Consider the following 17,514-nt stretch of genomic DNA (forward strand, 5'->3'; position numbering starts at 1 on the left):
GACGCCGTCCAATAAGCGGCGCGTCTGAGTTACCTCACTCCGGCTTACATATTAATACGTCAATATCTTTATCATTAGGTATTCTTCCTTGGTAATTATAGTCTCTCTCCTAGATCCACTTATGGGTCTGGACCTCTCATTAGGAGGGCTTTCTAGTCTGGTCAATATAGGGTTAACAGCGTTGGTGGAGTGACCGGCGCTTTGCCGTTTTTCTCCCTCAAATAGACTGTTGGAGGAATGTGGCATGGGTGTCAGTTAAATGACATCTTGTGTCTACGTCCCCCTCTCGTTATGGTACCTTCTATGCGCACATTACTATATGGAACCTAGCGAGCATGCGTGGTGAAGTTCTTAAACTCCTGCCCCGGGGACGTCTCTTTGGACGGCGTCTCTGTGGTGGCTTGTATAGGAGGAGTGACGGATTGGTTTGGCCTCCGCCTCCTGACGTACAGGTTAAATTACGATCCAAGCTAAGATAAGCATACGCATGCGCAATGGGGTAACCCAGGTGCGCTACTTATTGGACGGCGCATATGGGGCGGGTTTGAAAGGGGTGACCGATCAATCCGGCCACCGCCTCCCGACCTGTAGCCTGTATCGCCATCTAAGTTGGAATAGGGTAACCCAGACGCGCTGCTTATTGGACGGCGTCTTTGGGAGGAGTGGCCCACTGGGTTGGCCACCGCCTCCTGACGTATTACTATGTAAGCCGGAGGGAGGTAACTCAGACGCGCTGCTTATTGGACGGCGTTTCTGGGAGGAGTAGCCGACGGGGTTGGCCACCGCCTCCTGACGTATTAATATGTAAGCCGGAGGGAGGTAACTCAGACGCGCCGCTTATTGGACGGCGTCTCTGGGAGGAGTGGCCGACTGGGCTGGCTACCGCCTCTTGCTGTATTACTATGTAAGCCGGAATGAGCGCACGCATGCGCAATGGGGTAATTCAGGACCTCTTGTGACCAGACCGAAAGTTACATGCGCAGTGAGATCTTTGGAGACAGAGTAGCCAATGAATTCAATTGGTTGCTGGGTCCATGTGACCATGATTGGCGCCGGTTTTTAAACCCTGGACATCCTGTGATCTGGGCGCACAGCCATGGATGACATCTCTGTCCACATCTTTTGTTCATGATACTTCAGCCTCCTGATGATCCTTGTATCCTGAAGGGGAAACGCGTCGAGGCGATGTGAAGCATATTCTAAAGGGAAGTAATCATTTCTTCTTTTCCCTTGGGTGTATTTTATTCACCCTGATATGCTTTTATAATGTGTATCTGATTGTCTTTGGACGCTGCACTGTTTTGCATGCACCTGCCCAGATTGGGGCTATGCAGTGTCTATTAAGATAAGTTATATTTGTGATGATGGTTTCCATGTTTGATGGCCATAACATATCAGGACAGGGAAGGGCGTGAAATAACCGTCTGATGTAATAGTGTATACATTTATCTTGGGTGTGATTCCCTTAATCTGTCCTGTATAGCTGTTCTCAATCTTTGGAGGCAGCTTGTAGTTTTGGGATTGATAATTACCAATTTTGTGTATGCATGAGTACTGTGGTTTGGCCATCAGGAGTGTAATTAAAATTTAATTCACTAAAGAGTTAGGGCTTAGTGAGGGTCAGCCGACGTGGAACGGGGGCGCCCAAAACAGTTACGGTGTCAAACCCTCCGTTGGCAGGTAGGAGCAAGGTCCCCTTTAGGGAAACTTTAGGGACCCCATATTTTCCAGCTCCTCCCCTCATGTTACCCTATGCGCACAATATCACTGGGTGTTTTGTTCAATTTTAATAATAATAAAAGTTAGTCATTTTAATTGGAATTTGAGGTTTTCCCGTTTACACGAAAAGCCATCAACGTAGAGTTTACAGGAAAAAAAAGAGGCATTCAAAGAAAAGAACACGGTCCCTACAGTCAAACATGGCGGAGGTTCCCTGACGTTTTGGGGTTGCTTTGCTGCCTCTGGCACTGGACTGCTTGACCGTGTGCATGGCATTATGAAGTCTGAAGACTACCAACAAATTTTGCAGCATAATGTAGGGCCCAGTGTGAGAAAGCTGAGTCTCCTCAGAGGTCATGGGTCTTCCAGCAGAATAATGACCCAAAACACACTTCAAAAAGCACTAGAAAATGGTTTGAGAGAAAGCGCTGGAGACTACTAAAGTGGCCAGCAATGAGTCCAGACCTGAACCCCATAGAACACCTGTGGAGAGATCTCAGAATGGCAGTTTGGAGAAGGCACCCTTCAAATCTCAGGGACCTGGAGCAGTTTGCCAAAGAAGAATGGTCTAAAATTCCAGCAGAGCATTGTAAGAAACTCATTGATGGTTACCGGAAGCGGTTGTTCAGTTATTTTGGCTAAAGGGTGTGCAAACAAGTATTAGGCTAAGGGTGCCAACACTTTTGTCTGGCCCATTTTTCGGAGTTTTGTGTGAAATGATCAATGATTTGATTTTTGTTTCATTCTCTTTTATGTTTTTTTCATTGCAAGCAAAATAAATGAAGATGATAATACCAAAGAATTTGTGATTGCAATCATTTTCAAGAAGAAACTGAGTATTATCTGACAGAATTGCAGGGGTGCCAATACTTTTGGCCATCACTGTATATACTTTATTGTGTATTATGTTACTTGTATTTGCTTTATTTCTAATATACCGTGTATGTTTCTATGAAAGCTTCTCCTTTCCGTGATGCTCCATCTGAGGATTGGGCAGCCTCGCCCAAGTTTACAGCCAATGAAGTCACCAGTCACAAAACGGATCCTCCAAGTGATAGTTCCAGCCCCCTTGACTGGAACACCGTGGATGCAGCCTTGCAGGGATCTGTGCTCCAATCAGTCAGTCAGGGGTCATGGAATTTAGGAAACCTAGAACAAAGTAACATTCTGGATAAATCTGAAGACAAACCTGTAGCTGTGGACAGACACATCACCCAAGAAAGACAAGTGAAGGACACCGGTTCGATCCCATGGATTGCCACAGATACTCCTGTTCAGGTAGTCTATAGATGAAATGTCCTGGGTGTAAAAGTATTTGTCTGCTAGTTACAGTAGGTTTTAAGCTTGACGTTTTTCATTAAAGGGGATTGCCACGTATTTAACCCCATCAGCTGTCTCTAGTTAAAAATAATAAAATCTGCTAAACTTGCCCACTGCTCTCTGCCGCTGCTCCCGGGCCGCCCACTGCTCTCTGCCGCTGCTCCCGGGCCGCCCACTGCTCTCTGCCGCTGCTCCCGGGCCGCCCACTGCTCTCTGCCGCTGCTCCCGGGCCGCCCACTGCTCTCTGCCGCTGCTCCCGGGCCGCCCACTGCTCTCTGCCGCTGCTCCCGGGCCGCCCACTGCTCTCTGCCGCTGCTCCCGAGCCGCCCACTGCTCTCTGCCGCTGCTCCCGGGCCGCCCACTGCTCTCTGCCGCTGCTCCCGGGCCGCCCACTGCTCTCTGCCGCTGCTCCCGGGCCGCCCACTGCTCTCTGCCGCTGCTCCCGGGCCGCCCACTGCTCTCTGCCGCTGCTCCCGGGCCGCCCACTGCTCTCTGCCGCTGCTCCCGGGCCGCCCACTGCTCTCTGCCGCTGCTCCCGGGCCGCCCACTGCTCTCTGCCGCTGCTCCCGGGCCGCCCACTGCTCTCTGCCGCTGCTCCCGGGCCGCCCACTGCTCTCTGCCGCTGCTCCCGGGCCGCCCACTGCTCTCTGCCGCTGCTCCCGGGCCGCCCACTGCTCTCTGCCGCTGCTCCCGGGCCGCCCACTGCTCTCTGCCGCTGCTCCCGGGCCGCCCACTGCTCTCTGCCGCTGCTCCCGGGCCGCCCACTGCTCTCTGCCGCTGCTCCCGGGCCGCCCACTGCTCTCTGCCGCTGCTCCCGGGCCGCCCACTGCTCTCTGCCGCTGCTCCCGGGCCGCCCACTGCTCTCTGCCGCTGCTCCCGGGCCGCCCACTGCTCTCTGCCGCTGCTCCCGGGCCGCCCACTGCTCTCTGCCGCTGCTCCCGGGCCGCCCACTGCTCTCTGCCGCTGCTCCCGGGCCGCCCACTGCTCTCTGCCGCTGCTCCCGGGCCGCCCACTGCTCTCTGCCGCTGCTCCCGGGCCGCCCACTGCTCTCTGCCGCTGCTCCCGGGCCGCCCACTGCTCTCTGCCGCTGCTCCCGGGCCGCCCACTGCTCTCTGCCGCTGCTCCCGGGCCGCCCACTGCTCTCTGCCGCTGCTCCCGGGCCGCCCACTGCTCTCTGCCGCTGCTCCCGGGCCGCCCACTGCTCTCTGCCGCTGCTCCCGGGCCGCCCACTGCTCTCTGCCGCTGCTCCCGGGCCGCCCACTGCTCTCTGCCGCTGCTCCCGGGCCGCCCACTGCTCCCTGCCGCTGCTCCCGGGCCGCCCACTGCTCCCTGCCGCTGCTCCCGGGCCGCCCACTGCTCCCTGCCGCTGCTCCCGGGCCGCCCACTGCTCTCTGCCGCTGCTCCCGGGCCGCCCACTGCTCTCTGCCGCTGCTCCCGGGCCGCCCACTGCTCTCTGCCGCTGCTCCCGGGCCGCCCACTGCTCTCTGCCGCTGCTCCCGGGCCGCCCACTGCTCTCTGCCGCTGCTCCCGGGCCGCCCACTGCTCTCTGCCGCTGCTCCCGGGCCGCCCACTGCTCTCTGCCGCTGCTCCCGGGCCGCCCACTGCTCTCTGCCGCTGCTCCCGGGCCGCCCACTGCTCTCTGCCTCTGCTCCCGGGCCGCCCACTGCTCTCTGCCTCTGCTCCCGGGCCGCCCACTGCTCTCTGCCGCTGCTCCCGGGCCGCCCACTGCTCTCTGCCGCTGCTCCCGGGCCGCCCACTGCTCTCTGCCGCTGCTCCCGGGCCGCCCACTGCTCTCTGCCGCTGCTCCCGGGCCGCCCACTGCTCTCTGCCGCTGCTCCCGGGCCGCCCACTGCTCTCTGCCGCTGCTCCCGGGCCGCCCACTGCTCTCTGCCGCTGCTCCCGGGCCGCCCACTGCTCTCTGCCGCTGCTCCCGGGCCGCCCACTGCTCTCTGCCGCTGCTCCCGGGCCGCCCACTGCTCTCTGCCGCTGCTCCCGGGCCGCCCACTGCTCTCTGCCGCTGCTCCCGGGCCGCCCACTGCTCTCTGCCGCTGCTCCCGGGCCGCCCACTGCTCTCTGCCGCTGCTTTCGGGCCGCCCACTGCTCTCTGGCGCTGCTCTCGGGCCGCCCACTGCTCTCTGGCGCTGCTCTCGGGCCGCCCACTGCTCTCTGGCGCTGCTCTCGGGCCGCCCCCTGCTCTCTGGCGCTGCTCTCGGGCCGCCCACTGCTCTCTGGCGCTGCTCTCGGGCCGCCCCCTGTCTGGCGCTGCCCCGGGCCGCCCCCTGTCTGGCACTGCTCCCAGGCCGCCATTGCTTACTGTATAGCCAGTCAACCAGCTGCAGCAGTGATGAGGTGCATGAACATCAATATTGACTCAGAGACTTATTTCATTGGTCAACGTAGGGTTATATTGGAATAGATTTACAGTAGGTTTTAAGCTTGACGTTTTTCATTAAAGGGGATTGCCACGTATTTAACCCCATCAGCTGTCTCTAGTTAAAAATAATAAAATCTGCTAAACTTGCCCACTGCTCTCTGCCGCTGCTCTCGGGCCGCCCACTGCTCTCTGCCGCTGCTCTCGGGCCGCCCACTGCTCTCTGGCGCTGCTTTCGGGTCGCCCACTGCTCTCTGGCGCTGCTCTCGGGCCGCCCACTGCTCTCTGGCGCTGCTCTCGGGCCGCCCCCTGTCTGGCGCTGCTCCCGGGCTGCCCCCTGTCTGGCGCTGCCCCCTGTCTGGCGCTGCTCCCAGGCCGCCATTGCTTACTGTATAGCCAGTCAACCAGCTGCAGCAGTGATGAGGTGCATGAACATCAATATTGACTCAGAGACTTATTTCATTGGTCAACGTAGGGTTATATTGGAATAGATTTACAATTTGCCAAAGGCCACAAATTCCCTAAACTAAAGACTAGTTAAGATATAACTTTTAATTCATTTTTTTTTTTTTTTTAATAAATCATAGACACACACAAATTAATTTAAAACTCTAAGCTCTGTAATCTGAATTATAGCCTATGTAATCCTTATAACGCTCAGCCATTATTGTCCCCTATAGTATATAATGCTATATACACATTCCTTTGCTGATGACCACAGTGTTGGCAATTTAAAATCCTATCAGCAGCCGCCCCAACATGTTTCGCCACACTGGCGTCCTCAGGGGCAGAGGCTAATGCCTTACTTTTGTGACATTGTGACTTTAGTCTCTTTCACGCTAATTTTTCCCAATTTAAGAAAATGGGTGTGCGAGCATGACATCACAGTTCATATAATTCAGGATGATCCTATCTGCACCTTACTTTCTACAGTCGGACTGGAATAAGATTTCTGGGCTCTATGCATGCCACTTGTAAGACATGCCTGATTCATTAAGAAGCATGCTCCTCTTAGAGATTAAGGACCATCAAACTCCAGTTGGCCCCTTCATCAAGACCACCGAGAAAATCGCCGGTCTTCATGAATCAAGCCTGGGTGTCCACATTCAGTTACCCTAGAAAGAGCGGGAATTTGGGGTTTTACACAACTTGGTCATTTTCTTTGATTACAAAATTGAGGCTCTGCAAATCACGAGAGGCCTGTAGAGCAAAGTAAGAAGTTAGGAGGTGTCTACCCCTTTCCCCTTGAGAACCTGGTTTACCTACTGATCCTCTGCCGCTCCTTTCTGTGTATTCCTGGGTCTCCATCTCTTTGCTGTTTCTGATGGAGACAACACGTGACCTGGTCCAGAATAAAAAAAAAACAGGGGGCAGGGTTTGGCACATATTCTCGGCACAATTTTTTTGAGGTGGGCAATTGGTTGATTGGAAAACCCTAAAGGAAAGCAGACCCTCTTATAGGTAGGACATTGATGTTAGTTTTCTTCCCTAGGTGTTCCCACAGACGTTGCCGCCATTACCTCTGCCGCCAGTCTTTTCCACATATGCACCTATGAGTCAACCCACAGTGCCCTCTATCATTCAGAGCATCCGTATCATGCCTAGCCAAACGCCAAGACTCGGCAGTCTGGCCACAGCAAATGAACCCAAGATGCAGGCAACGAGCACAGGTGAGAGTCCATATAATTACTTTCCTTATTTCCATGTCTTTAGGGCACATGGCACATATCATGTGACTGGATGCGGTGCCCACATGGCAGGTGTTCTCCTATTCTGTGAATGGATGTGGTGCCCACATGGCAGGTGTTCTCCTATTCTGTGAATGGATGCGGTGCCCACATGGCAGGTGTTCTCCTATTCTGTTAATGGATACGATGCCCACATGGCAGGTGTTCTCCTATTCTGTGAATGGATGCGGTGCCCACATGGCAGGTGTTCTCCTATTCTGTGAATGGATGCGGTGCCCACATGGCAGGTGTTCTCCTATTCTGTGAATGGATACGATGTCCACATGGCAGGTGTTCTCCTATTCTGTGAATGGATGCGGTGCCCACATGGCAGGTGTTCTCCTATTCTGTGAATGGATACGATGCCCACATGGCAGGTGTTCTTCTATTCTGTGATTGGATGCGGTGCCCACATAGCAGGTGCTCTTATATTACGTGAATGGATGCGGTGCCCACATGGCAGATGTTCTCCTATTCTGTGAATGGATGCAATTCCATTTCTGTAAATGCACAACATAGCCAGTTTGTGCACTTTTACACCAATCCCTCCTACTGGACGTGTTTTGGTTTTAGGACATCTGTTGTCTATAGGGATATTTTGGCACCATTGTTATCAGAAATGACCCCTGTCAGAGGCAGGATTTCCAGTTCTAGTGTATTTACTAACCATTGGTCAGCAGCTTTATGTATATTTTCTGTATTTTTATGTTTGTTTTTTCTTCCTTAGGTAAAGGAAAATCCAAACCAAAAAAAGGTGAAAACGTAATAAAGAATGAAGAGGTAATATGGAGATGCCTATAGGAATTACCTGTGCCAGTGTCATTGTTACATTTTATTTGCTGTACGCTTTTTTTTTTTTTCTTTTTTTTTATGTTTCTCTTCTACAATATTTCACAATATTTTATATAATATAAGAAGTTTTGCAAAAGCAGAGAAGCTGCAAATCTACAAAAAAAAAGTAGAGTAACAACTTGGGCTGAATTTCTATGTTTTTGAGCTTCGGACTGTGCTCAGATCGCAATACCTGGCTGACCAGAGGGCTACCTGACCGGAGCTGACCGAACTATATACACCTATGAGGCCGTTAGCTGAGGTCAGGAGATCCGCTGGTTGGGCCAGATCTTGTGATCTGAGCACAGTCCATGTTTTACGGATATGTAAGTGTATGGATCCTTGGAAAAGGGGAGCCGTGCTTGTAATCCACCAGGGACAGGACAAGCCAACAAGACCTGTACGTTTGAGGCATAGTTCTAGATCTGTAGGACACTTGTGTTTCTGGGCGATGCACTTCGATAATACGTTGTGTAATGCTGTGCTTGATTTTTGATCGATAAATAATAGCAAATGTTACACACTTATACATACATAGGGCTAAACGTATCTGGCCGTTTGATAAGAGTCTGGGTTTGCTGACCGTGACCTGCCTGACTGCATTATGCCAACTGTAAAGTTTGGTGTGATAATGCCAGGAGGTCGATTTTTGAAGGGTCATGGATTTTGTTTTCAGAAAACTAGTCCCCCAGCACCGTTTGATTATTCACCTTCCCAAGGTCTTGCGTTGAGTCTCCCCTGCTGCTCCCAGTGTCTGTTATTGTCTGCAGTGCTGACTTCCCGCTGCAGCCAATCACTAACTCAGAGGCTTGTGCCGTGCCTTTGTGCACGGTACTAGCCACTCGGGGCAGCTGAGCTCACTGATTGATTAGCTGCAGCGCTGTTGACGTGATATCAGCGCTGCAGACAATAATAGACACAGGGAGCAGAGGTGGCGACTCTGGAAGGCACAGAGGTTTTCTCCCAACTCCGTAAAGACATGATTGGGGGAGCTTGGTTTGGAAGAACATGACCGGCCCCACACAGAGCTCGGACCTCAACTCCATCCAACACCTTTGGAATGAACTAGAATGGATATGATAAGCCTGACCCTCTACCCAACGTCGGTGTCTGACCTCACAAATGCTCTATTGGTTGAAGGTGGAAAAAATTCACACAAATGCCAAAGGCATGTTTTTAGCATTATCATTGGTATTTTAAAGGGGACCTGTCACAAGATTTGGCGACTATAAGCTGTGGCCGCTACCACTGAGCTCTTATATACAGCATTCCAGAATACCGTATAGAAGAGCGCAGGCCGCTCTGTAGAACGTAAAAAACTCTTTATTACACTCACCTGTGGGATAGTCCGGTCCAATGGATGTTGCTGTTCTCAGATCCGGCGCCTTTTCTCTGCTGCGATCTCCGTCCTCCTTCTACCCAGCCTAGTATGGATGACATGTCCTATGTCATCAACAATAGACGGCATTGCGGTCCTGTGCAGGCTCACTTTGATCTCCCCTGCTGAAGGCAGATCAAAATACCGTGCTGCACAGGCACGAGGAAAGGTCAAAGACCGTCCGCGCATGAGCACTACAATATTTTGATCTGCCCTGAGCAGGGCAGATCACAGTGCGCCTGCGCAGGACCTCAGTGCCGGTGAGTGTGTATGACGTAGGACGCGTCATGCACACAGGCCTCAGAAGAAGGAGGACTGCGATTGCTGCAGAGAGGAGGCGCCGGACCCGAGAGCAGTGACACCCAGTAGACCGGACCGCCCTAAAGGTGAGTATAATAAAAGTGTTTTTCTTTATCGTTCCTATGGGAGACCCAGACCATGGGTGTTTAGCTTCTGCCTCCGGAGGACACACAAAGTACTACACTTAAAAGTGTAGCTCCTCCCTCTGAGCTTATACACCCCCTGGAGAGCCAGTCTTATCCAGTTTATCGCTTTGTGTTCAGGAGGCATACATCCACACATGCATTCTCATCTGATTTGTTTGATTTTTGGAAAGAGTTTGAAGAAAAGCGGGTCCATGTCTGGACTCCCGGCATGTCCCTTCTCACCCCACTGTGTCGGCGGTGTTGTTAAGGTTGATTTCCAAGGCTGGAGCCTTACATGCCGTGCTCCTTCACCATCCCTCCTGGGCTCTGGCTTGAAGTGGGAGCCAGCACAGTCGCCATGCCTGGCAGGAGTCCGGTCTCCATCCACAGCCCCTTGAGGATCCTGTTGGACCGGAGCACTCATCCCCAGGGACCTGGCCCTGCGTCTCAGCAGCGAAGTACCTGAGACGTTTATGTGTTGGGGGTCCCGGTTCTTTATTGTATGGGGAGAGTATGCTGTATATGATTATTTTGACTTTTCCGGCGGGTTCTCTAGCTTTTGCCTGAGAACCGCGCCGATGGTGCCTGCTTGTCGGCCTCGCCGCTTAAATTTCGGCCCTGGCTTCGCCGGAGGCCTAGTTGAGTTTTCCTGCCCTCGCATGTCACTCATGCAGAGGGACAGGCTCGGCTCCTCCCGGCGGCCGTTCTACACAGGGGAGGGACACTCCCCACTGCTGTGGCGTCCCTCCTCCCCTGCAGGTCTCTATAGCCCTCCAGTTCCCGCTCTCCTATAGGAACGCCCCCTAGTCCCGCCCCCTCTCCTCTCTCCGGCGGCCATTTCTCACGCAGAGTTTACTCTGCTCTGGGACATTCTGCACTCTGCATCTCTGCTGAGGTGCTGTGCACTGGGGGACCGGGCTTGGTTATCTGGAGGGCACACAACAACCGCACCCAGCGGTCTGGTAAGCTACAGCCGGTCTCCGGTTGTGGACCTCTGTATATTGTCCCTGGGGTTCATTCTCTGCAAAGCCCCCACTCCAGCAGCATGTCTCACACAAGGAGCAAGGCTCCAAAGCTTTATTCTGTATGCACTACATGTAAGCTCCTGCTGCCTGAGCCGAGCACCTATCCGCATTGTGATGCCTGCTCTAACTTGGCGGTGCCACAGCCTGGAGTCTCACCCCCAGTGGTCTCTCAGGCTGCTGCTGCACCTGTGGCTGAACCCCCGGCCTGGGTAGAGTCCTTTTCTAGGTCCATATCCCAGTCATTTGCTGAGTCCATGGGACTTTTGTCCAGGACTTTGATGAATATGCATCAGCCCTCCTCACAGGGTGCATCTAATACTCTTAACAGAGGATTCCTATCCTCTGACCTCCGTCCATCGGAGCTCACGGAGGATTCATCATCTGGTCCCAGACCCCGTCCTTCTAAGAGAAGGCGCAGGGTTTCCTCCCCCTCCTCATCCCATGGCTCTGTCTCAAGAGCTGACTCGCAAGATGAGGAGGATGCCCTCACGGGTGGCTCGGAGGCTATGTATCCCATCGATTTCTTTGAGGGTGACTCAGATCTTAGTGACTTGATTGCTTCTATTAATTCTGTGTTGGATCTCAATCCGCCAGTATCAAAGGAGCAACCCTCTTTGGCAGAAAAACATCAGTTTACCTCGCCTAAGAGAGTGAAGAGTGTGTTCTTTAACCACTCCAGTTTTCTGACCGCTGTGACCAAACCCAGGGCCTGCCCTGACAAACACTTTCCAAAGCGTGGTTCTGATGACCGGTTTCCATTTCCACCTGAGGTGGTCAAGGAGTGGTCTCACTCCCCAAGGTAGACCCTCCGGTGTCTAGGCTCTCAGCCCGGACCGTTGTGTCGATGGCTGACGGCACCTCTCTTAAGGATTCCACTGACCGTCAGATTGACCTATTGGCCAAATCTGTGTATGAAGCTGCGGGGGCCACGTTTTCCCCGACTTTTGCAGCAGTGTGGGCTCTCAAAGCCATCTCTGCTTCTCTAGAGGAGATGCATTCCCTCACCAAGGAATCTATGCCTGAGATGGTTACCTTAACCTCTCAGGCTTCTGCTTTTTCATCTTATGCCATGTATGCAATGCTAGAGGCTGCTCACCGCACTGCGGTGGCTTCAGCTAATTCTCTTGTTATCCGCAGGATTTTGTGGCTTCACGAGTGGAATGCAGATTCTTCTTCCAAGAAGTTTCTTGCTGGGCTCCCTTTTGCTGGTTCACGGCTGTTTGGTGAACAGCTGGATGAAATCATTAAGGAAGCTAGTGGCGGGAAGAGTACTTCCATGCCACAAACCAAGACCAGGAAACCCGCCCAGGGTAGGAATCAATCGAGGTTTCGTTCCTTACGTTCCTCCAACTGGTCATCCTCTAAGCCTTCCGCCTCGTCCGCTAACTCCGCTAAGGATCAGAAATCCAACTGGCGCACAAAAACGCGTCCGCAGGAGGTTCTGCCACTAAGGCAGCCTCCTCATGACTCTCGGCCCGCTCCAGCCACTTCCTTAGTCGGTGGCAGGCTCTCCCACTTTGGCGACGCTTGGTTAAAGCAAGTCTCCGATCAGTGGGTGAGAGACATCATATCTCACGGCTACAGGATAGAGTTCTCTTCCAGCCCGCCAAACAGATTTTTTTCTCTCAACTCCCCCCTGCTCCAAGGCCGCCGCCTTCTCACAGGCCGTGGCATCCTTGCAGGCAAACGGAGTGATTGTACCAGTTCCTGCTCGAGAACGGTTCAGAGGTTTTTACTCAAACCTCTTCCTAGTTCCAAAAAAGGACGGTACCTTCCGGCCCATCCTGGATCTCAAGCTTCTCAACAAGCATGTCCGGGTGCTGCATTTTCGCATGGAGTCTCTGCGATCAGTCATTGCCTCTATGACCCAAGGGGATTTCCTGGCGTCCATCGACATCAGAGATGCCTATCTACATGTGCCAATCGCAGTTGTCACACCAGCGTTGGTTACGTTTTGCGATAGGAGAGGATCATTTCCAATTCATGGCTCTCCCCTTCGGGTTAGCCACGGCCCTTCGGGTATTCACCAAGGTCATGGCGGCAGTGATTGCAGTCCTGCACCTCCAGGGGTTGGCAGTGCTTCCTTATCTGGACGACCTTCTGGTCAAGGGTCCATCCAGCGCAGACTGTCAGCGGAGTGTTTCGCTCACTCTCGCCACTCTAGCCCAATTCGGGTGGCTTGTCAATCTTCCCAAATCCACCCTAACTCCGACCCAGAGTCTCACGTACCTAGGGATGCAGTTCGAGACTTTGCCGGCACTTGTGAAGTTGCCCTTAGTCAAACAGCAGTCTCTTCGGCTAGCGGTGTGCTCTCTTCTGAGGCCCCGCCGTTATTCCCTCAGGCGCCTGATGCAGGTGCTGGGTCAAATGGTGGCGTCCATGGAGGCAGTTCCCTTTGCCCAGTTCCATCTGCGCCCTCTGCAGCTGGACATTCTCCGCTGTTGGGACAAGCGGCCTTCCTCCTTACACAGGTTATTGGCTCTGTCGCCACGGACCAGGAGCTCTCTTCAGTGGTGGCTTCGGCCCCTCTCCCTGTCCCAAGGGTGCTCCTTTCTGACTCCGTCCTGGGTGATTCTCACCACAGATGCCAGCCTATCCGGCTGGGGAGCGGTATATCTCTACCACAGAGCACAGGGCACTTGGACTCCGTCCGAGTCAGCCCTTTCAATCAATGTGCTGGAAACCAGAGCTGTGCTTCTGGCTCTCCTAGCCTTTCACCACCTGTTGGCGGGCAGGCACATTCGAGTCCAGTCAGACAACGCGACACCGGTTGCCTACATCAATCACCAGGGTGGGACACACAGCCACCTGGCAATGTTGGAGGTCCAACGCATTCTTCAATGGGCGGAGGACTCCAAGAACACCATATCCGCAGTCCACATCCCAGGCGTAGAAAACTGGGAGGCAGATTATCTCAGCCGTCAATCCGTGGACGGTGGCGAGTGGTCCCTGCACCCGGCAGTGTTTCAGTCAATCTGCCGCAAGTGGGGCACTCCGGACGTGGACCTAATGGCATCCCGTCACAACAACAAGGTTCCTGTCTACGTGGCTCGCTCCCACGATCCTCAGGCCTTCGCCGCGGACTCTCTGGTTCAGGATTGGTCCCAGTTTCGTCTGTCCTACGTGTTTCCCCCTCTAGCTTTCTTGCCCAGAGTCCTGCGCAAGATCAGAATGGAGGGCCGTCGAGTCATCCTTGGCCCAGGCGAGCTTGGTATCCGGACCTGCTCCATCTGTCCGTAGAGATGCCATGGCATCTTCCGGACCGTCCAGACCTACTCTCGCAAGGTCCGTTTTTCCGCCCGAATTCTGCGGCACTCAAATTGACGGCGTGGCTCTTGAGTCCTGGATTTTGACGGCTTCTGGTATTCCTCCTGAAGTCATCTCCACTATGACTCGGGCCCGTAAGTCTTCCTCCGTCAAGATCTATCACAGGACTTGGAAAATTTTCCTGTCCTGGTGTCGCTCTTCCGGCCATCCTCCTTGGCCATTCTCGTTGCCGACCCTTCTGTCTTTTTTACAGTCCGGTCTGCAGCTAGGACTGTCCCTCAACTCTCTCAAGGGACAAGTCTCAGCTCTATCAGTGCTGTTCCAGCGGCGTCTCGCCCGGCTGGCTCAGGTCCGCACCTTCATGCAAGGTGCGTCTCACATCATTCCGCCTTATCGGCGGCCCTTGGATCCCTGGGACCTTAACTTGGTCCTCACGGTATTGCAGAAACCCCCTTTTGAGCCCCTTAGGGAGGTTTCTTTGTATCGTCTTTCTCAAAAGGTGGCCTTTCTAGTTGCCATAACTTCTCTCAGGAGAGTCTCTGATTTGGCTGCGCTCTCCTCGGAGTCACCTTTTTTGTTTTTTCACCAAGACAAGGCAGTTCTCCGTCCGACTCCGGACATTTCCTTGCCTTCCTTCTGTCCGGCCCCTGTTCATCGCTTTGAGAAAGCGCTGCATACTCTGGATCAAAGCACACTCGACCAGAGCTGTCGGTGCCTCTTGGGCTTTTAGGCACCAGGCTCAACAAGTCTGTCAGGCTGCCACTTGGACTAGCCTGCATACCTTTTCGAAGCACTACCAAGTGCATGCTCATGCTTCGGCAGATGCGAGCTTGGGCAGACGCATCCTTCAGGTGGCTGTCGCCCACTTGTGAAGTTAGGCTCCGCCTACTTCTTAGTTTTTTCTGTTTATTCCCACCCAGGGACAGCTTTGGAACGTCCCATGGTCTGGGTCTCCCATAGGAACGATAAAGAAAAAGAGAATTTTGTTTACTTACCGTAAATTCTTTTTCTTATAGTTCCGTATTGGGAGACCCAGCTCCCTCCCTGTTGCCTGTTGGCAATTTTATTGTTCCGTGTGTTATCACCGGCTGTTGTCGTGGACAGAGTTTCCAGTTGTTCCGGTTCCTGCTCGGTTCTACTTGTGGGTGGCTATTCTCCTTCAGCTTTTGCACTAAACTGTATAAGACTGGCTCTCCAGGGGGTGTATAAGCTCAGAGGGAGGAGCTACACTTTTAAGTGTAGTACTTTGTGTGTCCTCCGGAGGCAGAAGCTATACACCCAATGTCTGGGTCTCCCAATACGGAACTATAAGAAAAAGAATTTACGGTAAGTAAACAAAATTCTCTTTTTTTACGTTATACAGAGCAGCCTGGGCTCTTATATACAGTATTCTAGAATACTATATATAAGAGCTCATTGGTGGTGAGCACAGTTTATAAGGCCCAAATCTGGTGACAAGTTCCCTTCAATGCTGTAGCTCCTTCATAGGGAATAATGTGGCCGTGATGTATTGGAGTCTGCTTCTGATGTTGCTCTTTGCCACTGTTAGATGGAGAATAACCGCTATAGGATTTCTAACACATTTGCTGTGGTTTTCTCTTCTCAGTACATGAAGAAACTTCACGTCCAGGAAAGAGCAGTTGAGGAAGTCAAACTGGCCATAAAACCGTTCTACCAGAAGAGAGAAATCACAAAAGATGAATACAAAGAGATTCTGCGCAAAGCTGTGCAGAAGGTAGGCTCGAAACCAGGGGCCGGTATGCCTCGCAGGGCTGGTTATGATTAGCCACTATACTCCGCTGCTGTACAGCATTATGTTACAGCATGTTGGGAGCTGTAGCATGCCAATAGCCAGAGAACCACGGGTTGAAAATAAGTGACCTTAGAAGAACCAAAACTTTTGTATATGCAATTTTAAATTAATAAAGAGAACCTTGTCAGCAGGCTTTTGCTATGTAATCTGAAAGCACCATGATATAGGCGCATAGACCCTTATTCCGGCGATATGTTTTGTTGTTACAATAAAATCAATTACACCTAGTCCGGTAGGTGTATTGCGCCTCATGGGCCAACCTCACCACAAGCACCGATTTAGCAGCTTTCTGCCTATGCAGTGTATACAGAAAGCTGCCAATCAGTGGTATAGATGGGTTTTACACCATGAATTCAAAGCACTGCTAGATCTACCACAGAGGAAAACGGATTCTATCGGAAGTGCAGCACCCAACGCTGGAATGATATCGGTCTTTATATCATCCTGCTGTCTGGTTACAAAGCAAAAATCTGCTGACATTTCCTTTAAAAAATATTCTGCACACAAGATATCAATATCAAAATATAATCCACAAAGAGTTTTATTTTATTTAACCCCTTCCACTGCACTGTAAATATTCGGCACAGTCCGCATTATGCTGTACCTATATGGTGTCGTGATGATGTGGGCGCAGAGGGCTCAAAGTAGACAAAAGGAAAAGCATATGTTGCGCATATACAAGGTATATACTGTGTATGTGATCATTTTTATTTTTTTTCCCTCCCTGTTGCAGATCTGTCACAGCAAGAGTGGGGAAATCAATCCAGTGAAAGTTGTGAACTTGGTGAAAGGCTACGTGGATAAATACAAACACATAAGAAATAAACAGAGGAAATCGGGAGTGTTTGACGATCATGACTTCGGCCGCGATTCGCCCATATAAATAAAGTCTTCTGCAAAATCGCAGCATACGAACTCAAGTAGACATGGTAACCTGGAGGTGGTCTGGTCACACTCCCCCTGCTCAGTGGATGAAGTGTATGATAAACAGGAGATAATTTGCATTTTTCAAGATGGAAAATGCCTGCTTTATTCTTCTAAACTTGTTCTGGGTTTTTTTTTTCCTTTTTTTTTTTTTCTCTCTGTTTGCTGGTTTTGAACCATATTGCCATTTACTGCAAACCAGTCGGCCAGCTTTCATTTCACAAGGGTCCTTGCTAGAATCGTGGAGAAAAATACCGAAGGACAAGGCGGTAACATCGTCTCCTTGAGACTCGGGATTATTGCTGACAGCTGTTGTTCTATCCCTTTGTAGTTTGCGTTCCTAAAGTATTCGCGGAAGAATGAATAGATAAATTTGTAAGAAACACTTTTTCTGTGGGGTATACTTTTTATTGGCATGGAACAGAGGCGAAGACCCTGCCGTCAATTATGAGAGCAATGAAAGGATATATTCTGGAATAAAGATTAGTCCTTTGACGATGAAATATGTATGAGGGAAACTTTATGATTTTAATAAGATGTTTCTTTGTTTTACACTAGATCACCTTGTAAGATTATTTCAGAGTCTAGAGCTTCCTTTGGGAAACTGTGGGATTGTCTGCTTTTTACCATTTTCTTTTTTAAAAATTTATTTAGGAGACTCTCCCGACACTAAAACGGTCATCAGTTGTCCTGCTGCTAGGACCCCACATCGCC

At 51.9% G+C, this 17,514-nt stretch overlaps 1 protein-coding gene across 1 annotated transcript in view; it reads left to right on the forward strand.

The window, feature by feature from the left end:
• PHRF1 (PHD and ring finger domains 1) overlaps nt 1-17,303 on the forward strand; it is a 149,379-nt gene extending 132,076 nt beyond the window's left edge. Inside the window, exons 16-20 of the mRNA XM_075326849.1 lie at nt 2,678-2,997; nt 6,903-7,080; nt 7,865-7,917; nt 15,670-15,798; nt 16,610-17,303. Of these exons, the coding sequence (XP_075182964.1) occupies nt 2,678-2,997; nt 6,903-7,080; nt 7,865-7,917; nt 15,670-15,798; nt 16,610-16,759 (830 nt within the window). The 3' untranslated portion in view covers nt 16,760-17,303. The remainder of the gene's footprint in view (nt 1-2,677; nt 2,998-6,902; nt 7,081-7,864; nt 7,918-15,669; nt 15,799-16,609) is intronic.
• Nucleotides 17,304-17,514: the final 211 nt, after the last annotated feature.

Source organism: Anomaloglossus baeobatrachus, chromosome 10 (assembly GCF_048569485.1).
Source record: "Anomaloglossus baeobatrachus isolate aAnoBae1 chromosome 10, aAnoBae1.hap1, whole genome shotgun sequence".
Classification (NCBI taxonomy): Eukaryota; Metazoa; Chordata; class Amphibia; order Anura; family Aromobatidae; genus Anomaloglossus; species Anomaloglossus baeobatrachus.